Source organism: Pangasianodon hypophthalmus, chromosome 26, assembly GCF_027358585.1.
Source record: "Pangasianodon hypophthalmus isolate fPanHyp1 chromosome 26, fPanHyp1.pri, whole genome shotgun sequence".
NCBI lineage: Eukaryota > Metazoa > Chordata > Actinopteri > Siluriformes > Pangasiidae > Pangasianodon > Pangasianodon hypophthalmus.
In genome coordinates this window covers 4,779,777-4,805,869 of record NC_069735.1, presented here as the reverse complement: position 1 = coordinate 4,805,869, position 26,093 = coordinate 4,779,777, and the positions used below count along the sequence as shown (strand labels likewise).

The 26,093-nt window shown below is 35.7% G+C and overlaps 1 protein-coding gene across 26 annotated transcripts in view; it reads right to left on the bottom strand.

Moving 5' to 3' along the window:
• Positions 1-26,093, bottom strand: part of dmd (dystrophin) — a 260,429-nt gene that overhangs the window by 154,332 nt on the left and 80,004 nt on the right. For all 26 annotated transcript variants that reach the window (XM_053230044.1, XM_053230046.1, XM_026928750.3 and 23 more), the window contains 23 exons: positions 25,102-25,275; positions 21,012-21,167; positions 19,838-20,008; positions 19,220-19,396; positions 18,839-18,961; positions 18,180-18,350; positions 17,917-18,033; positions 17,323-17,454; positions 16,475-16,627; positions 15,238-15,405; positions 13,428-13,538; positions 11,995-12,140; positions 11,067-11,190; positions 9,188-9,363; positions 8,785-8,932; positions 8,518-8,649; positions 8,067-8,204; positions 7,802-7,879; positions 7,585-7,666; positions 7,260-7,426; positions 5,539-5,656; positions 3,427-3,623; positions 2,922-3,076 (listed from right to left, as the gene is read on the bottom strand). In XM_053230044.1, the coding sequence (XP_053086019.1) occupies positions 2,922-3,076; positions 3,427-3,623; positions 5,539-5,656; positions 7,260-7,426; positions 7,585-7,666; positions 7,802-7,879; positions 8,067-8,204; positions 8,518-8,649; positions 8,785-8,932; positions 9,188-9,363; positions 11,067-11,190; positions 11,995-12,140; positions 13,428-13,538; positions 15,238-15,405; positions 16,475-16,627; positions 17,323-17,454; positions 17,917-18,033; positions 18,180-18,350; positions 18,839-18,961; positions 19,220-19,396; positions 19,838-20,008; positions 21,012-21,167; positions 25,102-25,275 (3,314 nt within the window). The remainder of the gene's footprint in view (positions 1-2,921; positions 3,077-3,426; positions 3,624-5,538; positions 5,657-7,259; positions 7,427-7,584; positions 7,667-7,801; positions 7,880-8,066; positions 8,205-8,517; positions 8,650-8,784; positions 8,933-9,187; positions 9,364-11,066; positions 11,191-11,994; positions 12,141-13,427; positions 13,539-15,237; positions 15,406-16,474; positions 16,628-17,322; positions 17,455-17,916; positions 18,034-18,179; positions 18,351-18,838; positions 18,962-19,219; positions 19,397-19,837; positions 20,009-21,011; positions 21,168-25,101; positions 25,276-26,093) is intronic.

The window sequence follows — 26,093 nt, the reverse complement described above, 5'->3', positions numbered from 1 at the left end:
TAAATGGAGAATGTTTTGAATTCATTAATATGACATAACATCAATGTATGTTCAATTTACTTAACATTTATACAACTATATAACTAATGTAAGTTAACTATATTTATTAGGCATATCACTGAAGAATTACAACTAAAAATGGTCAAAAACTGCACTTTCAGTTTAAAAAAAAAGAAAAAAAAGAAAAGAGAAACAAAATTTCAAATCTAACACTTTTCAAATAATATTAATGATAATGAAAATTACCAGCACCAGAGTTGTAACTTCCTTTAGCATGCACATACATTACAAAGTAGGCATACTGACAAACAGTTCTTAAAAACAAGAGACATGCAGTGAAATGGAATGCAATAAATACAAAGCAAGAGACAAGACCTGTGCTCTTTCTTGGGTGAAGGAGTGCACATTTGTAGAAATGTATAGTTTGTCAGGGACCAAGATTTGTTTGCAATACATGATAAAGCTAACTGGAATTAATCTTTGTTTGAATCATTACTGAATATCTTTATTTTACTTTCTTATCTTTATCTTTGTTCCACATTTTCTCTTTACCAAATGAACTGTTAGGGAAACACAGTGCCCTTCAAAGTTACTGGCACCCTTTTTAAAAATGAGCACCAAATCAAAATTTCTACTCAAACAAAGGGAGAAACTATTTATCTTTTTGTTATAACAAAAAAAGCTCTAGTGGACTGGCTGTGATAAAATGCCCCTAGGTAAATAAATTGCCCCTGAATGAGTGTGTGAATGTACGATGCCCTGTAGTAGACTAACTTCCCATCCAGGGTGTTTTCCCACCTCAAGACCAGTGTTCTTGAGATGCTCTATATCAACCACAACCTGACCAGAATAAAGCAGTTACAGAAAATTAAGGAATGAATGAATCAAACTGTTCTACACAGAATAGATACTTTACAGGAAGAGTCTCAGTACTTTTATTCTCTTCAGGGTAGGCATCACAAAATAAAACAGTGTTGTTTTAAATAATAATAATAATATTAATAATAATAATAGAACTCATTGCTAACTCCAGTCGAAAGGTCAGGTCGGCATGCCTCTGTTGGATGGATGCACAGACTTTGTATGCCTCAAATACCCTTAAAATATAACTTGACCATGTTTGGATCAATGCCAAAATGCTAGAGAGAATTCCTTTAGTGCTCACTTATACCGCTAATAAAACAGTGATAAATATTACACTCAAAAACTTCAAAATTCTCCACGACAATCCTGAGACAGCGTATGGAACCTCCACTCATCTCTAACGGACAGAAAAAAATGTCAAAGACCTGCTTGTCAGGAGTGAGTTAAGACCATTCAGGCTAATAGAAACTGTGGCACTCTAGGATGGAACCGTTCTAGATGCACATGCAAATTCATTAACACAGACACTACGATCACAGGCTCTAAAGGATAATTATTTATTACCCATTACTCCTCATGCATTGCCATAGGAGTTGTTTATTGTCTTTCCTGTAAGAGATGTAATCAGCTATACACTGTAGAAATCAAGAGGAGACTGTCTGATCACTTTGTCATCACTTTTGTACCAGCAGAATGAAGGATTTCTCCTTTCCAGTGGCAAGTCAGTTCAACAGTGATTGGCATAACATTAATGACATCTCTGTGGGCATCGCAAGTTGTTTTTATAGGAACAATTAAGTGAGGAATTGTAATGAGAAGGAGCTCATCTACACTCTCGGAACTTTGAAACATTTATGAATTTATCCCTAATGAGCAAGCCAGAGCTGACAGTGGCCTCATATCATCTCACTGAGACGATAGTTTCAAACCTTGAGAGGAACCAGACTCAAAAGGGAACCCATCCTCATCTGGGTGACACTGGATAGTGCAATTATAAATGCCTCCACACTGCCTCCACATGGCTGTGAGATGATGTGGTATGCTTTGGATCATGAGCCCTTCCATTCCTTCTCCATACTCTTCCCATTATTCTGGTACAAGTTAATCTTGCACTTTTGATTGTAGGCTTGACAATGATATGCCTACAGAGTGTTCTTGACTTGGCTAGATGTTGTAAAAAGGTTTTTCTTCAAGAAGGAAAGAATTTTGCTATCATTCACTTTAGATGTCTTCTGTGGCCTTCCAGGCCTTTTGGTGTTGCTGAGATGGCCAGTGCATTCCTTCTTTTAAGAATGTATCAAATTGCTGATTTGGCCAGTCCTATAGTTTCTGCTCTCTCTCTGATAGGTCTGGTTTGTTTTTTTTCAGCCTAATGATGGCCTCCTTCACTTGCATCGACACCTCTTTGGACCGCATAGTTCCCAAGAACAGCTAACAAATGCAAATTCAACGCTTATCTCCTTAATTTGTCATGAAATAACGATTAAACAGGCCACACTTGGCCATGAAACTGCTTATCGGTCAATTGTCCAAGTACTTTTGAGCCTGTAAAAATGGAGGACTATGTAAAAAATAAAATGCTGTAATTCCTAAACAGTTAGTGCAATATTTTTGTTAAATCCCTTGTATTAAAGCTGAAAGTCTACGCTTCAATCACTTCTTGTTTTCCTCATTTCAAATCCATTGTGTGGTGAGGCAAAATTGCCAAAATTGTGTTACTGTCCAAATACTTATGGACCTGACTGCATGTATGTGTGTGTGTGTGTGTGTACATATATATATATATATATATATATATATATATATATACACACACATACATATATATATATATATATATATATATATATATATATATATATATATATATGTACGTATACACACACACACACACACATATATATATATATATATATATATATATATATATATATATATACACGTATGCTTAAGCTCAAAATATTATTCTTTGAAGGGTGGCAATAATTCTAAAGGGCCCTTCAAAACATACTTATGATACATAGAAACAAAAAATGTATTCCCAATTACAGACTCACCCTTTTTTGATACTGCCCCAAGCAAGATTCATATTCTCAGTCATCTGTTTAATCTTGCTTGTGTCATCATTTGCATAAAGGACCAGTAGCTTGTTTGCCAGTTCATTAGTCACGTCAACTTCAGCTTGCCACAGCTGTATATCTTTAACAATTTTCTGCAAACATCAGATTGATAATAAGTCACAAATTGAAATTGGCTAATTTCTATTTACTGAATAGAAATACTTTCCTTACATTATATTACAGATTAAATATTGACATAATACAACACATTTGATATGTGTATTACACTGTCCGTTAAAGCCTTTTTAAAGCCATCTTAGCGTCAATAATCAATTGAATTCAATACAATACAAAAATCAGTTAAACATCTAACTTTCTACAGCCATATAAAAAAAAAAGCCAGTTGACGAACACAAAAACCAATGGTCAATTATTATCAATGGTCAGAATGTGAGTTTGTATCACAAAACAAAAAACAGCACTAAAATGTAATTCATATTACCTTAACATTTGCATGATCAGCACTTGATGAGACTTCCTTCCATCCTTCTAGTTTTTCACTGGCTTGATTTATGTGAGACTCCACCATTTTCTTGGCATCCAGCCAATCCTTGGAGTCTTGATACATGGTCTGAAGTTGAATTACCCTGTCCATTAACTTAGTATGTGAGTCTTCCCAGTGTGCTTGTAATTTCTCAACTCATGGAGAAAAAAGAACAAGAAAATGATTAACAAAACATGAAAATTTATCCATAATACGCTCAGAAATTTCAAGTGGATTCTTTGGAAGAAATTAGTTTTAAATGTAACACTTTTTATAGTAAGAATAATGTAAAGGACATACAGTTGGCATCAAAAGTTTACATACACCGAGGATAAAGACATTCAAACAAAATTCTTCACAACTCATGTTACCGCACATTTCATGTGTTAAGTCAATTAGAGTATCTACTTTATTTCCATAAGAAGTAATTTCAAAATAGCACAGAATTATATCAGATTTTCAGTGGGCCAAAAGTTTTCACACACTCTGTTACTATTAGGTGGCATTGCCTTTTAATTGACTGAGCTTGAATCAAACGCTTAGAGTAGCCGTCCCAAGCTTCTCAAAATACTTTGCTGTAATTTTTGACCATTTCTCCTGACAGAACTGGCCTCCTTGCTTGGACATGCATTTCAGTTTCAGTTTTCTGTGAGGTTCAAAGGTAGGCCCTTTTACAGCCACAGGTGTTGCATCACTTTCTGGAATATTCCAGACTGTTTAAAGAGACAGTCAACTTGGTGTATGCAACCTTCTGACTCACTGGATCAAAATCATCAAAAACTTTTTCATATTTAAGAGTAACAACTTTGTTCTCCGCACATAACTTTTCAGACTTCTGTTTCCAAATCCCAAAATGAGTATGCATGCATGTTTTGATTTGTTACAAAAATTCATATTCAATCAAAGCAATAGTAAAAAAAAAACAACTTACGATCAAATTATTGCAAAAAACATTGTATGCTTGCTTACACACTAGTACAAATTATTGAATGACAGGGATCTCAATTGCTGCTACTCTTTCTAAGGTTTAAAATGGCGTATACCTTTCCCTGATTTTGTGGCACCCTGTGGGACTACTCCTCAAGCGTACTCTTAAACAATTAAAGAAACCCCTACATCAGAATGATTTCCAAGAAAAACCCTTCTTGTAAGTTAAGAACCCTTAATTTTCCAAATAACATTCCTGTGAAGCATAGCGTAGGTTTGTCTTGAAAATTTGTAGGGACACAATGGAGATTACCCTGAGTGTATATGGATCATTTTTAAAAGTATGCACTTTCAACCTATACATCAGTTTAATTTGTTTCAATTTAAATATGAACAGTTTCTATATGTATATTTACGAATGGTCACTGACCACATGTATATGAAAATTAGAATGCACCAATACACATGCAAACGCACGTTACCAACTGAGCCACGTACATGTGTCACCTGAATCCGTTCAAATGAGTAAAAAAAGCATTCTCCATTTACTGGATCACATAGTACAAATAAATTACATATAAAATATAAAGTTTTTTTTAACCCCATTTTCTCCAAATTTAGTCAATTATCAATTCCCACCCCTGTCACATGACAACAATCAACTATGGATGGTGAAGCCACATGTTTTCTTCACTAAGGGAGACAGCCATACGTAAATGGCTAATATATAGCTAGGATAATGTCTTTTGATGAGGGAATGCAAGATAAATGTTTCCATTTAACCCTTTGAAAAGTCAACGACAAACCAAAACACATGATTTCTGTTTATTCATTTATCTTTAAATTGCTAATTGCTTTATATTTTGGGAAACAAAAGCAACTAAATTGCGTGAGCGAGTGAAATTGGTTAAAAACTGTCCCTTACACACCCCTAACCTAAGGGACTGAGGCAAAACTATCGTCTGATTACCCTCCATTGGATGTTAATCTGATGTATTCGAAGGTCCGGGTGCTGTCATTAAAGCTATGAATGACTACTGTGAATAGCATAGATCTGTAGGATGCAGTCACAAACTCAGATTAGGGCTTTTTTGCACAGAGATTTTAAACACAATAAAGGTGATAAATGAAAATTGAGCTTACTTTGATCTGTAATTGTAGCACGCATCTGAGGGTTGTTGGTTTTGTTCTTGAGGTTTTCAGCTGCAGTGATCTGTTTATTCAGCTGTGGGCATCTCTGTTCCATGTCTTTCATTGCTGACTGCAAGATAAATAAGTTGTGACATAAAATGATTTATGATCTGTCAGATACTGTAGCTTATGTTATTTTTCTGGCCAAAAAGAGCATTTAATGGACAGCTGTATTCAAAGAAATGCTAATTATAGACTTATTGAGAAAATATCCAAAACAGCTACTATAGATGGGACTCCCAAACTTTAAACTTTTTCACAAAATGAAAAGGAGTTATTGTTACCGTCACAATAAGTGCATTATTTTAACAGAACAAGCATTTTCAGTGCATGCAAAGAAATATGTGAGTACCCCGTTTTTGCAGTGTATATAAAATCTGCCACACATAAGGCATATTTGATTTGTCCTCATTATTTACTATCACACTTGTTCAATAAATGTTTTGGCATATTTTCATGTCTGTTATCTTGACTTCTGTTCCACTGAGTGAGGGGCACTCTATGTTGTTGAGGAACTAGCAGAGGTAGATGAACAGGGATGTTCGTCCATTTTTATTGCTGAGCTGCTAAATAAATGTTATAAAATAAATTAATTAAACAAAAGAAGAAATCAGGAGTTTCTCTCGCACAATTTCATTTGTAAATCCCTTGACCCCTAGTTTGGGAACCCATGTAGTACAGCATCTTCCTACAATACAATTCAACTGATAAAAAAAGGAGTTCATTGCTAGCAGTACGAAAAAATAGTTACAGGCAATGACATGGTCATGTGCCGATCTGATAAAGGGTTCATATAAACACACTAAATAATATTGGCTGAGAGACAGGAGTTCATGCTGTCATTACTCAGTTGCAACAATCATTTGAACAAATTCTGTGTCATTTTTTTATCCCCTTCACCAAAATAGAAGTTACACAAGATCACACTGACAAAATAATGCCATGTCAATTACCACGTCAAATCAGATATAGTAGTCCCATATTATGTGTAGGTTGGCTAGAAAAGAAAAAAAAAAAAACCTTTCTATCCAAAATAGAGTAAAATCCAAACCTAGAAGCTGATCTGATTTGGCCTTTTTTGCATATGAGTAAGCATATACCTACAGTCATATGTCATTTTATTACTCTAAATTTATTTTGATGTTGTGCTCTCTAAGATCACCTGACTGAGTATGGTATGGATTATAATAGGAAGATTGTTGTTATTGGTTAATTGGACTAATTAGACCAGTTCGACTAATTACAGAGTGTTGCCATCAATTAGGCTACACTAAATGATCATATGATGATGCACTTGCACTTACGATTACGGTTTGTAGGATTTTTTTCATGCACTGATGTTAGCCTAACTGACTCATGTCAGCAGATTAGTTAGGCTATATACAAAAATTATACAAATTCAACAATCAACTGATCAGTTTATCTAGAAATATAATATTTTTTGTTTTATATATTTGTTTTACAGTTTTAACCTGAATATGCAAGTGTGCTATTTGGGACAGTGAATAAATTTTGGAACAAACAATGAATAATTGTATCATAAACAATCCAGATCCCTTTAGGTGAAATAATAATAAGAAAAGTTGTTTTATACAGGATGATGACATTTTCATTTACTAAAATTGTAACTGCACAAAAGTATATAGAATCAAAGAGGCATTTACTGCACTAACCTTGAGTTTTACATTAAGGTCATTGATTTCACTGAGATCTCCTACTGTCACCCGCTGTGTTATAATCATGTGATCGAGAAGAGAGAGCCAGTCATTGAGTTCAGTACTTGAATTATTGAATGTGTCCATTGTTGAAACATCTGGGGCACTGCTTGTCAAGTATTCAGCTGCATAATGAACACATTAAGAAATTAATAAATATAACAGCCAATATATAACAATGTTTACTGGAGTTTCAGTCACAAAGCAATACTGTGTGCATGACTAAAATGGTATAATGCCTGTTATTTATATATGTTGTTTATATATATTTTTGAAACCTTACTTGCAACTTGACATTTGTTTTTCCATTCCTTAAGCAGCACTTGAATAATTGTCCAGTCTGCATTGAGACTATCAAACTGGCCCTGAAAAATGGTGCAACAAAAATGTGTAATTTATTATTACTTTGTTTTGGATTTTTTTATTTTGATTTGTATTGGAAAAATTACCCTCATTCATATTTGAAATTATACTTGAAAAGGTACATTGAAATAATTCACCCTTTCAGGTTGATATAGTGGTCGCTCTCTGCCCAAAATTGCTTCTATTTCTGGCTTCTTGGACTGGATATCATCAATCTACAGAAAGACAGAAAACAACCATGAATAAACACCAAACATATTAGCTTGAATGCATTACAAGGGCATAAACAAGTTAAAATCACATTACAATTATTTAAATTGTGTACATAAATATAAAATTTAAGGGCATGTAGATGTTTTTAGAGGTTTTGTTTCCTATATATCCTTAAATATGAGAGAATACCTTGTGTTCAATTGCTTCAGGTGACTGTTCAAGTAGGTTCTTAGTTGCAGAGGCCCAGCTAGAGAGCTTGGGGTACAGATTCAAATCTCTCAGGTGATTCTCAATCTGTTGCTGCTTCTCAGGAAGGTTAGATGACACCTTTGGCGTTAACAGGAAGACACAGAAATATTTCCAGCATGACTATAAATATTTTTCTGGCCAAGTGTATTTGATCATGCCATAAATATCAGTCCTTGACTAAAATGTATTTATTTATTCAAAATCTTTTTACAGGACCTCTGGGATAAATCAAAACACAGCATTTCAGAGTAAATACTGTTTTTTTGTTGGCTACCTCAGATGGTAACAACAACAGCAGCAGCAGCAGTGGCAACAACAACAACAAAGTGTTCCCAAGTATTCTAATAAGAATGGAGAAGTATATCAAGGGAAAGAAAGTTGTTAAGATTACCTTGGCCCATCGCAAGTGGATAATCTTTAAACTATTTTCCAAAGTCTTGTTTTTATCAGCAGAAAGGGATGACGCTTTTGTTTTAATTTTCTGTAATATTTTCATTCTGTTTGGTAATTCTGCTACTTGAGCCTAAAGGAGTCAGAAACACAATAAAAGCACATTGAAAACCTCTTATTTACACTCATTTTCAGACAAATTGGTCAAGTTTTCTGTTTATTTCTGTATACTTGCTAAATACTGCTTTAAAATTGAAAAGGGCTCTACCTGTACTTTTTCTAATGCAGTGTTGAGCTGTTCCCTATGGTCTGGTTCTACTGGTAGGGCAGCAACACACTCTGCTTTATCTAGCCAAGACTGAAACTCCCCAATATCTTCATGAAGCTCAGCAAGTACAATCTTTTCCCCTGTAGATCTATACAATTTCAAATAGAGCAAGGAGGCAAACAGTTAATGTATGTACTAGACATGACAACTTTTGTAACTATGGGGTCTTCCCCAACACAAATCATGTTCTTGAACATGCACATGTAAAGTAAATAGTAGTTAACCAGTATCATTGATCTGAACACCATGTAACTGTTAATAAGCTATCCAAATACAGCAACAATTTTGTGAAACCCAGACCTTCAGAATTTGAAAGGATAAAGCCAGGAACACTAACACTTGCCTTCTGTTTATTTCAGACAGCTGGTTGGACACTGTAGTCCAGCGGGTATTGATGGCATCTAGTTGCTTTTTAATCTGTTCTTCATTATCCTTCCTGCCCTGCAAGGCCAGGTCCTTACCTAGAGCGTTAAGCCCTTTCACTGCTGCCTCTTGATTTTCCAAATCTTCTTGCAGTTCCTGTGTGTAATATATCAAACACAGTGAAATATAATACAATTTGAAAAAAAAGTCTAATATACAGTATTATATATTTGCTCTTGACATCTGTCATCCTCAAGGAATTTTGGATTTTGGCCTGTACATAGTTTTTAACGTGGCAAGATACATGACACCTGCTCTGACAGCGTGCTGCCAAGTGGTCTGATGGTGCAATTTCCCATGCCTTAGGATCAACAGCACTAGATTTAATGTTGCACTTACAGACATGTTTGTTATGCAGAGTAGGATAACAAATTTGGCAAAAGATCTGGATTTGCTTGATGGAATCTGCAAAAGGCTTCAGAAATGGTGTCCTTGTTCCCTTGTTCAAACAGATAGGTCAAGGTCATAGAAATCTGCCTGCTACAATACTAAATATTAACCAAAATAAACAAAGATAAAAAATAAACTAGGAACTAGGTAAATTCAAGTAAATAGTACAACAAAAGCTAGACAAACAGGAACTAGGAACTAGAAACACATAGAACAGAGCACCAGTTAAAATAGACATACAAGACTTCACAAGGGACATGAACAAATAAAATAAGAGCAAATAAATTCAGTTATGCAAATGAAGCTACCATTAAGCACCATTTACTTACTAATGTAACATATGACAAACCTTCGTGTCAGAGTAATTTTGAAACTTTGGTTAGCTCAAGGAATTCAACTGGTCAAGCCTAGGGATTTCATACTGTGACTTCATTCTACCAGCTGAAACAGTGCTCAGGGACGAATATATAAATGGGCATGAATGAGATATCAGCCATCAGAAAAGAAACTAATTGAATAATGGTCATCTAAAACCATATAAAAAAAACTCTAAGCTTAGGGATGCACAAAAATTTTATTAAAGTCACAATATTTATTGGTTTCTACAGAATCTACAAAAGAAAAAGAGGAGAAAAAAGTTTTCTAACTTTTTTCTCCTCTTTTTCTTTTGTAGATCTACTAAAAATATTTAGCTATGAGTGATTTTTAAAATGACTCAAAAGACTGCTTGTACTTAAAAGGAACAAAATTGTCCTAAACGCACATTTAATAGTATCTACTGAATATTAAATGAACAATTACTAAACAAATGATGAGTACAAAGTCCTCACATTGCTTGGCATTACTGGGGCTGCAAAAAGAAAAATCAGTCACGCATATTAAGGATTTCCTTTTAGATTTGGAAAAACCGGATCATTGGCACTCTATTATGATTAATTTTTAATTTAATTAATTTTAACAAGACACCTGCTCTAATAGCTTGCTACCAATTGGTCTGATGGTGCAATTTCCCATGCCTTAGGATCAATAGCACTAGATTTAATGCCAAATGATTTCTGTGTCTTCTAAAATTTAGCCTGAGGTTTTACCAACTGTCTTGCTACCAACTCTAGCTTGCTACCAACTGGTCTGATGGTGCAATTTCCCTATACTGTCACCAGAGTAACTGCACAGGGCTAGTACTGTCAGGGTTAAGCATGTAGTTTTCTTTATTCTGTATGCGAGTAGCGGTGCTAGCTATTGGTGGTGGCTGAAAGTGAAAAGACACAAGCATGAAAACATTTCGACAACATACAAGGTGTGTGGCAAAAAAAAAACCTCACTGAATTTACTTAATTCAAATGTGTACATTGTTTGATTGAACAACACATAGGAGCAATGATTTTTGGCCTAGTACTGAAATTATTTACCTTGATGTGGCTTGCATTGATGTTTGGGTCTTCCTCATACATCAATAATGTTTTTTCTGCAACAGTCAGCCAATCCTGGATGGCTTTTAACACCTCCCCATATTTCTTGCATTTGTCAAAGAATCTGAAAAGAGAAAAATTGGACAAAATAAGGTCCAGGAGATACGTGTTACAGAATGTTGGAGAGAGAGGGTAAAAAGTGCAGTCCGGGTGACACTGCAACAAAACTGCAATCATAATCTATTTTAAATTCTGAATTACTTTTAAATGATCATCAGTGATTTGTGAGCCCTTATTAAACATAAATTTGTTACTCAGCTTGGGTCATGTACCCAAGATTTTTAAGACAGCTTTTGTTAAGCCACTTCTTAAAAAATTACATCTTTCCCCCTCCTTCCACTTACTGTAAATAACCAACACACCTTTTATGGGGGGAAAATGGTCACCCAACAGCTTTGTTCTTTTCTAAGAAGGAAGTACAATAGTACTGTGCAAAAGTCAAAGACCATCTTTTTGTTTTCAATCAAATGCCCATTTCAGTACATATTTTTAATTATTAACTGGCAAAAATAATGATGGATAAACACACTTTAATTTCATTTTCAGTCAAACAGCTGTGCAGTACTTATTTATACATGTCAAAATTTAAGTTCAATGTTACAAATATTGAATAGATATTTGTCTATATGTCTCATATTACAAATATTTATAGATTTTTATTGCTGAAGACCTAACAATAATGATGGGAAAATGTATTTAACAGAAAATCACACAATGTGTGATTACAGTTTGCCCCAAATAATTAGCAAAAACAGTGTACTCATACACAGAAAGACTACCAGATGTTTAAATCTGGAGAAAGTTGTCTGTTTGATGGTGTGTACTTTCTTTCCAGTGTTCTGCACAAAACTGAAAGATAGATACTTACCCTAGTCTATTCTCATAGAGCCTCTTCAGTTTTTCCCACTTGGTACTGAGGAGATGAACAAGTGGATTCACATGAGGGGGTATGTTTTTCTTCTCTAAAGCCTCTGTCACTGGAAATTCGAGGGTGTCCAAAGTATGCTTTACTTCCTAAGTAAGAAAATATAGAAGATTATAGTGAAGTATAAATAAAATAAGAATATTAATTGTTCTATAGTTTTTATTCATTTTTATAAAATATATTTTTATTGACATAAACAATAAATCATACCTAGAAAACAGTCAATCTGCACCCAAAAGTGCAGATGATACACAGTTCTCTCCAGAAAGTGTGTTGCCCTGACAGGTGAAGTGAATAACATTGATTATATCATTACAATGGCACCTGTCAAGGGGTGGGATATATTAGGCAGCAAGTGAACAGTCAGTTCTCAAAGTTGATGTGTTGGAGGCAGGAAAAATGGGCAAGCGTAAGGATCTGAGTGACTTTGAAAAGGGCCAAATTGTGATGACTTGACGACTGCATCAGTGCATCTCCAAAACGGCAGGTCTTCTCAGTATGCAGTGGTTAGTACCTACCAAAAGTGGTCCAAGGAAGGACAACCGGTCAACAGGTGACAGGGTCATGGGCACCATAGGCACAATGTTGTGCATGAGGAGCAAAGGCTAGCCCATCTGGTCTGATCTCACAGAAGAGCTACTGTAGAACAAATTGCCGAAAAAGTTAATGCTGGGTATGATAGAAAGGTGTCAGAACACACAGTGCATTGCAACTTGCTACGTATGGGGCTGTGTAGAGTAGACCAGTCAGAGTGCCCATGCTGACCCCTGTCCATTGCCGAAAGCACCTACAAATGGGCACATGAGCATCAGAACTGGACTATAGAGCATTGGAAGAAGGTGGCCTGATTTGAATAATCATGTCTTCTTTTACATCATGTGGAGGGCCTGGTATATTTGTGTAGTTTACCTGGGGAAGAGATGGCACCAGGATGCACTACGGGGAAGAAGACAAGCCAGCGGAGGCAGTGTGATGCTCTGGCATTGTTCTGCTGGGAAACCTTCCGTTGTGGCATTCATGTGGATGTTAATTTGACACGTATCACCTACCTAATCACTGTTGCAGACCAAGTACTCTGGATCACTCCAGAGTGATCTTTGCACCTTTGGACAATCTTCGTTAATTGCTACAACATGAACAATCAGGCTAACACTACAGAAAATTTGCTGACAGACACTGCTCCTAAACACCCACATATAAACCATGGGAACAGGTATGACTAACTCGTAGAGACTTCCAGTGTCAAAAACTCATGCCTTGATACATCAGTCCCTTTAAGAGTACTCAACACATTCAGGAGGTGATCGAGTTCATGAACTAACCCATTTCATGAAATCTTTAATCTTTTAAACCTAGGATATACCAAGTAATCTTACCTTAAGGCACTTTCCTTGTTGGGGTATATTTTCAGTTATGTCAGACCAGCACACAGAGGAGTTCAGGAGTGCATCATTTTCATCAATAGTATGCAGTAAAGCTTGCAGTTCCTTTACAGAACAGGGTAAAAGTCATAATCACAAATCAGTGTAATTTCAGTCATCATTAGCATACAATATACAGTCAGGTCCATAAGTATTTGGACAGTGACACAATTTTCGTAATTTTGCCTCTGTACACCACCACAATGGATTTGAAATGAACAAATAAAGATGTGATTGAAGTGTAAACTTTCAGCTTTAATTCAAGGGGTTTAACAATATTAAAATATTTTAAACAATGTATTACAGCCATTCTTTTACAGAGTCCCTCCATTTTCACAGGCTCAAAAGTAATTGGACAATTGACTGATAAGCAGTTCAATGGCCAGATGTGGCCTGTTTCCTCATTAATTCATGACAGATTAAGACATAAAAGGTAGCTATTCATGGGAATTCTCACTATATGGTCCAAAGACGTGTCGATGCAAGTGAAGGAGGCTATCATTAGGCTGAAAAAACAAAACAGACATATCATAGAGATAGCACAGTTAGCAAGTAGTGGCCAAATCAACAATTTGGTACATTCTTAAAAAGAAAGAATACACTGGCGAGCTCAGCAACACCAAAAGATATGGAATGATGATTGCAGAATTCATTCCTTGTTAAAGGAAAACCCCTTCACAACATCTAGCCAAGTCAAGAACACTCTGGAGGAGGTAGGCGTATCATTGTCAAGGTCTACAACAAAGAGACGCCTTCATGAATGTAAATACAGATGGTTTACCTCAAGATGCAAACCACTAGTAACACTCAAGAACAGAAAGGCCAGAAGAAAAAAAAACCGCTAAAAAAGCCTGATCAGTTCTGATGCAAGATTAAGTTGTACCAGAATGATGGGAAGAGAAGAGTATGGAGAAGGAAAGGAAGGCATACCCCAAAGCATACCCTATCTTCTGTCAAACATGTGGAGGAAATGTTATGGCATGGGCATGTATGGCTGCCAGTGGAACTGGGTCACTGGTGTTTATTGATGATGTGACTGCTGATAGAAGTAGCAGGATGAATTCCTGCGAGAGCTATACTTTCTGCTCAGATTCAGTAAAATGTTGCAAAACTGATAGGACAGCGCATAATATCCATTATACAGATGGATAATGACACAAAACGTACCATGAAAGCAACCCAAGAGCTTCTAAGGCAGAGAAACGGAATGTTCTTAAATGGCCGAGTCAGTCACCTGACCTCAATCTGATTGAGCATGCTTTTCACTTCCTGAAGACAAAACTGAAGGCAGAAAGACCCATAAACAAGCAGCAACTGAAGGCAGCTGTAGTAAAGAACTGGCAAAGCATCTCAAGGGAGGAAACTCATCATTTGGTGATGTCCATGGGTTCTAGACTTCAGACAGTCACTGACTGCAAAAGATTTGCATCCAAGCATTAAAAATAAACCTAATAATTATGGTTATATTACCTTGTCCAATTACTTGTAAGCCTGTGAAAATGGCGGGACTATATTAAAGAATGGCTGTAATTCCTAAACGGTTAATGCAATATTTGTGTTAAAAGCCTTGAATTATATCTACGCTTCAATCACGTGTTGATTGCTTCATTTCAAATCCATTGTGGTGGTGTACAGAGGCAAAGTTATCAAAATTGTGTCACTGTCCAAATACCTGACTGTAAGTATAATACAGCATTCATTAAGGAAAAAAACTCCTTCATCGGATTTGATGACTTCTTTGAAGTTTTTTTCTCGCCATACTTACACTGACATGATACACTTCATCAAATTTCATGTCCAGCTGTTCCCAGCGTTTATTAATGGGAATGAGGCGCAGTTCCACAAGTTTGACAAAGCCATCTTCTGAGAGCTTGTGACCAAGACTCCGCACATCTTCAAGTACTGGGCGCTGCTGTTCGATCTCAGTGCCAATCTCCAATTTATCAAAAATAAAACAGAAAATCTCATCCTGATAAGTATATTATAGTGTTGTTTATACGTTTATGATATTGTTCTAATTAAGGCATATGGTATGATACTGCACTAAAAATGCTTTTGATGATTCTTATGGATTTGATTGCTTTTTGTTAATAATATCTAAATAATTTGTCCATACAAATGTAAAGGGCTTTATAACTGATAAGATAACTAATGAACTTAGGAGTTATTGGTGGACTGAGTGATATCCATGTTGGTATGCTATGGCATCAGGTTTCTAGATCTTGGATGATTGGTTTTACACTTTGAATCACAAAATTGACTAATTCAGAATACCATATATCCACATACAGACGTGGACAAATTTGTTGGTACCCTTACAGTTCTTTGAAACAATGATTCATTGCTCCTGAAAAGTGATTAAACCAAAAGCAGTAGGCTCATATATACCTGCCCATAGTATGTGATAGATTAAACCAATAAAATTGTGAAGAGAAATGACTTATTGTTTATTTGGACTATTCTTAAATGGCCCTCTGTGAGCCCTGGTCTTAATCCTATTGAACATCTGTGGAAAGATCTGAAATATGCAATGTGCAGAAGCCACCCTTCAAACCTCAGACAGTTAGAGCAGTTTGCTCAGGAAGAGTGGGCCAAAATACCTGTTACCCGATGCAGACATCTGCTTGTAAACTACCGCAATCGCTTGTTGGCAGTGATTGCTGCTAAAGATGGTGCAACAAAATATTAAGTTAAGGGTACCATCTTTTTTGTCCATTTTTCCTTTTTTGTCCACATTTTCTTTTGGTTCATTATGTAAAATATTCAGTTTAATCGAAAATCAAAAGTAATGTCTGATTTGTGGAATTAACAGTGATTGATGCCATTAATGTTTGTCAGTTTCAAATTATTTCAGAGAGAGTTGTGGGTTATTCTTTTTCATGGAAGGGTTCCAACAAATTTGCCCACATCTGTATCTAAATATTAAGTACTTACACTTTTCCCAACAGAAAAATGTAACACATTTCACTCAGATCAGCAGATCTTTAAGCATACATTATTACCTTCACTCTTGGCTGATTTGCCGAATCTGGCAGTTCAGCCACCATCTTCTCAATGTTGTCAAGCCACTGCATCATATCCTCTGACCTCTTACAGAACTGGTACCACTGTGGGGCAAAAGCAAGTGCCTTCTTCTTCCTAAGTGCTTTCAGGCTCTGTCAATATAAAGCAAATACATAAAAAAAAACTGTGAAAAAACTTAAACAAAAAAAAATTCTGTAAAACAACATGAATGTATTGTAATGCTTAAAGTATCTATCAATATCTGACCTTGCCATTTTTATTCAAAAATGATATAACAGTAAAGAGTATTCAATATGTACTGACTGTAAGTCATAGATTTCACATTCCATACATGATGTAGTTTTATGGGTTTTTACCAGAGGAAAAACACTTTTAATTTGAGGGCCTGTGCTAAAGCTAACTTTGCACTGGTCCTTAAAAATCTAATGTAAAGAGGTTCCCATTCTTCTCAGTTCCTGGTCTAGGAGCAGCTTGGCCATCCTAATTATTTGCACTTGTGAGTCTCTCTGATATATGTTTTTTTTGGTCATTTCATTCAGTACATGTATATACTTATATACACACATACTTCTCTGTATTTGTATATATTGTGTGTTCGTCTTACATGCATTTCTAAGCCTTGTAACCTCTTTTCTTCTTGTTTCCTTTTTCCTAGTCTTGTCGTTAACTTGACCTAGTATGCCTGTTTTTGACCTTTATGGATTTGTCTGCAGTGTCTCTGACTGCTTCTTCTCTCATCCATGCTATGATCACTGGGAAATGCTTTTACAAAATGACTGCATTTACATTCTGTGCCTTTATCTCCCATATGATTCTATTTCTGTACCTTCAAGGTGTTGTATTTATCATGGAGTAGATTATGTTTTTGACAAACAGTTGACTTTGCTGGATCTGTTGTTCTCTTAAGGAGATTTTCTCCTTTTAAGAAAAGGTCCTTCAGTTCATCTTCATCAACAACCTGCAAATCACATGCACAGCAAATCAGTGGGTGGGAATATGCATATTTCATCATTTATGCTCCAAATTGGTCAAGTGACTAAATCAACTCTTCTGTGAGCCAACTTTGTTTTTATTTCTATTTTTTTGTCCCCAAATCATGCAATCACAAAGTCAGCAATATGTGGGGCATGGCTTCTCAAGTCTTAGAAGTTACAGCTATATGCTGTTGTGTCAATGTATTTCTAGGGGAATGCTAATGAATTGAAGTACATGCCAGTCTGGTTGTTTCACTCATGAGTGCGTCACTCCGCAGAGAGAGACTGATCAGTGTATCTCCCTGACAATGAAAGTGAATATTAAAGAGTTCCTACAATATAATTTAGTGGCAGGAGTATGTAATGGCATGGATTCTCTCATTGGATTTGGTCATTCACTTAACCATTCAAATATAATAATGGCAAAAGCAGAAGAGTTCTCTTACTGCATCTTCTATGAAATCATCTTCTTTGATATCTTCACCAAGTTTTATCTCTTCTTCCAGCTGGAGTAGCCACATATTAGCTTGCCTGTGGTACTCTTCTAACTCTTGAGAGGAAGCCTATATAGGTCATTAACATATACAGATAACCATGAAAAAATAATCATGTAAGATTTGCATATTGTTTGTCAATTCCCAATTTCTGTTCAGATGAAAACAACATATTTAGCAAATGTCTTCACATGTCTCAACAATTTTACAGTTACCTGTCCATGTAGAATCCTTCTGGTAACCATCTCAAAGCGTTGACTGAGCTGATTCAGCTTGGTCTCTATTTGAGTTTTACAGTGCTCCCCCCTGTTTTTAATGATGTCTTCACCAAGATTTTGTACCTCCACTACCTTCCCACGCATCTCCTCCAATTCTCCTTGTAGACTCTGATCGGTTTTAGTGAGTTACAAGTAAAATCATGTTACAAACCTGTTATACTTACATGGTTCAACATAAAACCATTTTACTTCTACCAATTATACTGTATGCAAAACAAGTGTTTCTATATACATACATACACACACCTTACCCACGGCATCAAAGAAGTGGAAGAGGCATTCGGCATGTCATTGACTACAGTTAGAAAAATCACCTCACCTGTACGAATGACACCTCTCTACCAGACACACTGAATGAATTCTATGCATGATTTAAACCAACTAACTCCAGGAAGGTGGTCAAGTCATGTTAATAATGTTTACTATATTTCTGGAATTTTCTATTTAATTTTTTTGGTGAAACCATGGTAAATGAAACAGCGTATATGGGGAATTTTGTACACAGTTTATATATGCAAACATGTAGGATTTGTGTGAATGTCATTACAGATTTAATTTGCCCCAAAGTCTGATACTGTCCATTTTAAGGTACAAACCTTGATGATGTGGTTAATGCAGCCCTGGTTCTCCATCTTGTCCATCTGAGTCTCAGCTCTGTCTATCCAGGCATTTATATGAGCAACATTCTGCTCCAACGTATTCATCTGACTCTGGTAATCCTGCCAAACAGAGAATGCTATATTATATTTTGATGAGAAAGATTCTGATTCTTTCAGGCTTAATAGTTTAATCCTCTCTCAATGTGTTTATGAAATTGTTTCACTCACATGTCTCTAACTTGACTCCTTATTCATATTTATACAAGGGACATATTCTGCATTTATATCATAGGTACATATCATAGTTAGAGGAAACATGTAGTGACATGCAAGACAATCAGAAAGACCAGTATCTGAGTATAGTCATCTTTTTCTCACCAGCAACAACTTTAGCCACTGTTCACTGCGTGATGTCACAGCAATCCAGTTGCTGTTCAACAGGCTGACTTTGTCATCTATTAGGCTTTCCTCTGTTAAGAGTGATTTCAGGGCCTCTGCTAAATCTCTTACTAAACAGAGTTGGGGTGTACGTTGCTCTGTATCCTTTTGTGTGGTCTGGAGAAAAAATGTTACAACAATTATGTACATCACTGCTGCTTTGCAAGCTGCTTGGTTGTTTCTAAGTATGGTTGGTAAACAAAAAGGATACCAGTAGAGACTGGTATAATCATGCTTAGTAATCAGTGATATAGCGTGGACGTAAATTACATGATTTATGTAACAAACAACAACAACAACAAAAAAATTAACTATGCACAATCATATAAAGATAGTCATAAAATACACAAACTAGTCTAGTGTGGAAAAAAATGTAAAAATATCATTCTGAAATAAAGACATATTTTAAAAAATAATCTATTAAAAAATATAAGTTATATATGAATATTAAAGGCTGTACTTGACTGCATTTGGCTCCCAGTAGAAAACCGCATTTAGATTCCAAACATTTGAAGTTCAATACACAATATCAGTTTTAAGAGTTTGCCATTTATGCACCTTGGCCCATGTCAGCTCCGCTTCTAGGTCACTAGGTATTCCATCCACTGATGACCGAGAAGTCAGTTCACTATCAACCACTGCTAACCAATCTGTTAGACTTTTTATGTCTTTTTTAAATTTTCTCAATAACTTCAAACTCTTTTCTAGTGCTTGCTTTCCTTCTGTCACCTGTACAAAAAAATGAGAGACAAGTTAACCGAAAAACAATTGCAATTACAAGTCATCAACAAACTGCTGCCATATATGAAATGAGCCAAAATATTAAATCAACAATATTATAGCAACAATATTTAATATTATGTCAAGACAGAAGACACTAATGCAGTTATATTAAACCAATCAAGAGACCAAATGACAAAGAATTTAATTTATAACTGTCAATCCTTTTCCTCTTTGAAAGTCCTAGAAGTTTGACAATGGCTAAGTTTACATGCACATCAAATTCTGTTTAAGGTGTTATTATTCGGGTTGCAGCCAGATTCTGAATACAATGTTTATATGCGTACATGCATTGGAATATTCCTGTATACATGGTTGTTGTAAGAATGCCTGAGCTGCCATTCCTAAATACCTAGCCTAAAGCTAAGCATCTGTTAGCCCCCACAATTCCTTGCCGATTGAGCATGAGCATATATCTCCTTTCAGTGGATTTTCTGAATAAAGTGTTTACGTGCAACAAATTTCTGATTAAAACAGACACATTCCAGGGGTGGGAATCGGAATTTGGGGAATCAGAATATTGTCTCAGGCAATCAGATTACGGCGTTTACATGACTCAATTCTAATTAAAATATTGCCAAATACTGATTAATATCGGAATATTGATGTGCATGTAAACATAGCCATTATAACTCTTAGGTCCTTACTGTGAGCTGTGAGTAACTTTACTCACTGTTAAAATAATTCTTACAAGTAATTTAATACAGGCCAGCTTACCATGAAACCTAATACAGATCAATATAACTTCTCATTTTTCTCATTTCATTTTTTTTTCAAGTGCTTGCAGAGACAACAAAAAAACTAAAACACCAATCAATATGTCATCCTAAAATGATTTTCCTTATTTATTTGGTAAAGATTTAGGAGCAGTTGTGATAGAATTTTCATAATGAGGGAGTCAGTTTTCTGAAATGCCTCATTACATTACCTGTGAAGCATAGCCATATCATACCTGTGCACCCAAGTCGTTGTATATGAGTTTAAGACTTGTCAAACGGTTGTCCAGCTCTTTGGGTTGCTCTGTCTGTTGTCTTTGCACAATTTGCCTTCCTGTCTTAATTACCATCTCCACTTCTGATTTCACTTCACTTAGACTTTTATACAACTTCTGCAGAATAAAAACATATGAGTTGTATTAAAATATTGATTTAGCATTCCAAGAATTAATTGTGGTGCATCTAAATCAGAGGAATGCGCCACCGTTTTGGAGTTAATCATTTAGGTCAAGCTTCTCACTATGGTGGACAATATGGAATTTTATGGAAAACAAACAATCAAATAACAAAATTTATGGGACAGAAATGTTAAAACAAACACTTTATGTATGTATGTATGTATGTATTTCTTTCTTTCTTTCTTTCTTTCTTTCTTTCTTTCTCCAGTATGCTAATGAGCTATAGACTACTCACTAGCTATTGGTTAATCATATATACTGGTTTTATGCAGATCAATAAAACCAGTTCTATACCAAAACTCCAAAATATGCCCCCATTAGTGGCAGCTGGTGGTGATATTAGACTGAAGGGCTAAAATTTAATATGTATCAACTACTCAACAATTGATGATGCTGATAATAATAATAATAATAATAATAATAATAATAATGATACAGACAAACAAATAAACAAATAAATAAATAAAAAGTCCATAATGCTCCACTAGCATCATGGCACGTTTCTTCTGATTAACAAACACGGTAAACAGAAAAATTTAATCCTTTCATTAAAATGCCCCCACAAAACTTACAGTTTTACTTTTACTGTCATCTGTCGTTTAATGTAATTTGTATTCTTATTAGACAGCCTGTGCTTAGTCTATATACTTTTAGTTTGTCCTCCAAAGACATTTTCAAGAAAAAAGGATGATTGAGTAAATAATCCACTCCGCTTGCATTACTCCCACAACTATGTCCGTAACACGACTACTGATGACATATATTGGATGCGTCACTGAAATGGGCATAAATATATAAGCCCAAATTAAGTGCAAATCTAGGAAGCGTCACTCAATGTAATCACCTGGCACTATAGGCTGCAGCACTGAGCTCAGAACATTTAGCCTACTGTGTTGCTTCATACCGTTCTGTGTGTTTTAACTACGACTGCTGGTGTTGCTATTGTACTCGGTATCACAAAATACCAAAATAATACCCTTTACATTTGTTATTCTCAAATAAGACAATATGGGTCCCAAAAACAACTTTTTATAATCTTTGAAGGACAGTGGACTTAGGCTTGCTAACCCATTCATACAAGCCACCCCTGGCCCTCATCAACATTTATACACTGCTTTTAAAGGTAATGGTTACCACTGCCCATTGTCTTGTGCTATTAAAAGTAGCAGCCAATCATTTTAAAATAGCAGCATTAAAAATATGTGGTACTTTTATACTATGGTATTTTTTACATATATTGTCATATATGAAGATTATTTATGAGAAGAGATAGATGGTAGACTCACACTAACGCTGACACACAGCATAAATCATTCATACAGTAAAGCACAAAACAAATGTTGACAAAGGGAACAAAAGGTGAACGTATGAGAGGAAACTATCATGCCTGGACACTAACACATTTTGAAATGACTAATCCTTTAATCTTGGCCTCAGTCTGATGCAGTATTTTGGTAGATGCAGATTAAGGTGGTGTTAACTTTTTATTTTATTTAAATAGTTGATGGTATGGGCTTGTAACCCAAAATCCATGAGGAAAAGCCCTGATGAGACAGAGAGTCCCGAGGAAAAGTCCTGAGAGATTAATCAGACATGTCACATCTGCCACTCCTTATCCTAACGGGGTGATGTTAATCTTAAGAAATCTTGAGAGTTACATGGCAATGCCCAGATAGCTGCAGCACAGACCTGGAACAGCATGGCCCTTCATAGTGTCCATGAGGCTGAAACACTCCTTGTGGAGTGGCCTGTCACCATAGGTCTGAGCTTCTAGCCCATTGTACCATGGAACACCGTGAGGCCATCATCAACAAGTGGAGAAAATGGGGCACCATAGTGACATTACCAAGAATAAGACGTCCCTCAAAAATCGAAAAAAAAGGACAAGTTGAAAACTTATCAAAGAGGCTGTCAAGAGACTTAGGGCAACATTAAAGGAGTTGCAGAAATAAGTACTGGTCACTTCCTGCATGTGTCAACAATCTCTCATATCTTTCAAATATCATAGCTATGGGGTAGTGTGGCTAGACGGAAGCTGTTTCTCACAAAAAAAAAAAAAAAATCAAAGCCAACCTAAAACCATGTGGCAAAATCTGTTATGGTCTGCTGAGACCAAGGTAGAACTTTTTGGGCATAACTCTAAAAGATAACTTTGGTACAAAAACAAGACAGTTTATCATTATTACCCAAAGAACACCAATACCCAAGGTGAAGCATGGTCGTGGCACATCATGCTATGGGGCTAATTCTCTTTAGCTCGGACTTGGGCTCTAGTCAAGACAGAGGGAATCATGGATGTCACCAAACATCTATTTTGGCACAAAACCTGCAAGCCTCTGTTAGACAGCTGAAGACGAAGAAAAAGTTCAACTTTCAGCACAATAACAACTCAAAGCACAAATCCAAGTCAAAACAGACCTAAATCATATCAAAAACTTGTGAAATGACTTTAAGCCAAAGGTGCTTTAACAAAGTATTAGTTAAGTTATATCACAAAAGATCTGACATGATTTATCTTGGTTTAGCTTTTACATCACAAAACCTGCAATTTTACCAGGGATGTGTGGAGTTTTTATATCCACTCTGAAATCATTTGTAATTTGAATTTGTAATTAGTTCAAGAAATTGCAAAGACAATTCCATGACCTTGACCTAGTAACTGCACAACATACTTGGTAATAAAGCATTTACACAAATTTCTATCTTTATAAACCTCTCTAAATGTGTGCTCTAATCTTATTTACATCAAACAAGCCAGCTGTTTGTGTCTTGGTAACAAAGCTGTCAAGAGACTGCTCAGTTTACTATTTTGCAGGTTTGAGCATGCAATAACAGCTTTGAAGAAGGGACAAATCCAACATCAAAATCCAGTATTATGTCAAACTGACAACAGTCCAATCCAGCTAACTCAGTAATCCACATATGAAAAACAGGTCCCTGGTTCAAATACAAAAGACTGGCATGGAGGAAGGAATGCATAAACAAACAATCAATCAATCATACAAACAAACAAATAAATACATGAAGGGATAGATAAATGTAAGGAAATAGGCTACATAAATACTGTATATAAATGTAAAAATAATATAAATAATAAAATATAATAAATAAATATTGTTTTGCCATTTCTGTCCCATTTGTTTTTTTTATCTATTTATTTAAGGAATTATTAAATATGAATGGTTAATTATAAATATTAGTTGTTAATCGCTATTTGGGTAATTAATTGATTGATTAATTGGGTAATTAAGTCTCTTACTGTCATCCATATCTGACGACAAATAGATCAAGCTCACATCTGTATATTTGAAAATACCATTTTAACAACCTCATAAATGCTTGTATGGCAAGAATACAGTTATAGCAAGTACACTATATGGCCAAAGGTATGTGGACACCTGACCCTCACAGCCATGTGTGAGTATTCTCCAAACTACTCCCACAAAGGAATGACGGCTGGAATGACGGCTGGAATGACGGCTGGAACCAGGCCTTCTTGACAGGCATCAGTGCCCAATCTCTTACGTTCTTGTGACTGAATGGGCACAAACCCCACAGCCACAATTCCAAAATCTAGTGGAAAGCCTTCACAGGAGAGTGGGGTCTGGTATTGCAGCAAAGGGGGAAGAACTCAATATTAATGCCCATGGTTTTGGAATGGGATGTTCAATACTCAGGCGTCCACATACTTTTGGCCATATACTGTACAAAACTCCAAAATCTATGTTAATGTAAGCAACAAGATCCAGAGTACAACATATTATTTAATTATTATTTAACAGCTGTCCTCTAGACTGGACTTCACGTAAGAGCCATAAATGTGTACAGATACAAATAATTTAAAATTTATAAAGCAGATAATACCCACCATGCACTGCTCCAACTGGGATTGCAGCACATCCTGCTCTACACTGTGGATACTCAGTACCCCCAGTTCACCCTTCACCTCTTCCAAAACACGTTCGCATTCTTTCAATCTCTGATCAAAGTTGGCTGGCTTTTGGAAAAGTCGAAACTTTGCTTTCACCTCCAATAATTTAGCCTTAGAAAGAATCCAAAACAATGAGGTTAATTTCAAATTAGGCTCTTTAATTTTAATTAAATATATGCACAGCACATCTATCTATCTGTCTGTCTGTCTGTCTGTCTGTCATTCCTCCGTTGGATGCATTGCGTTGAACAGCATTAGCAGCAGCATTAGAAACATCATTAGGGTTTCTCTTTAAGCTATTAACACATTTTGTTTATATATTTATGATTTGCTTCTTACTATCAGCTATTGCTTTCAATGTTAACTTATTATTGACTTCAAAATAAAGAATGACGTTTGTCATTTCAGTTGAGAGACTTTTTTTTTATACCGCCTTTTACCCCACAAACAGAAAATTAGCCACTTTGCCTGAGAAACCATGACCGAGCATCTAGGTAGATTTTTTTCTTCTATAACTATTATTACTATATATTTTATAACTATATATTTTATATTATACTCTCATAATTACTTTTAAAGAATACAGCCAGTGGTAGCTCAGTGGTTTCTGGTCTACTGATCAGAAGGTTGTAAGTTCAAACTGCAGCACTGCCAAGCTGCCTCTGCTGTGCCCTTCAGCATTCCAATTTCAAGTGACAGATAGGTGTTACTGTAGCATAAAACATAAGGGCCTGTAATGTTCTACTATGAAAAAGATCACGGCTTACCAAAGGGGGAAAGTTGCACACATTTTCAATATGCATAATTATAAAATTTCATTTCTTGACCAAGGCATGGGCATGTGTATGTAATTTCTGTTGATTAGTCACATTGTACGAAACATGCTTAGAGTCAATAACATTTATCATCCAGGTTGGCAAATAGCTGCC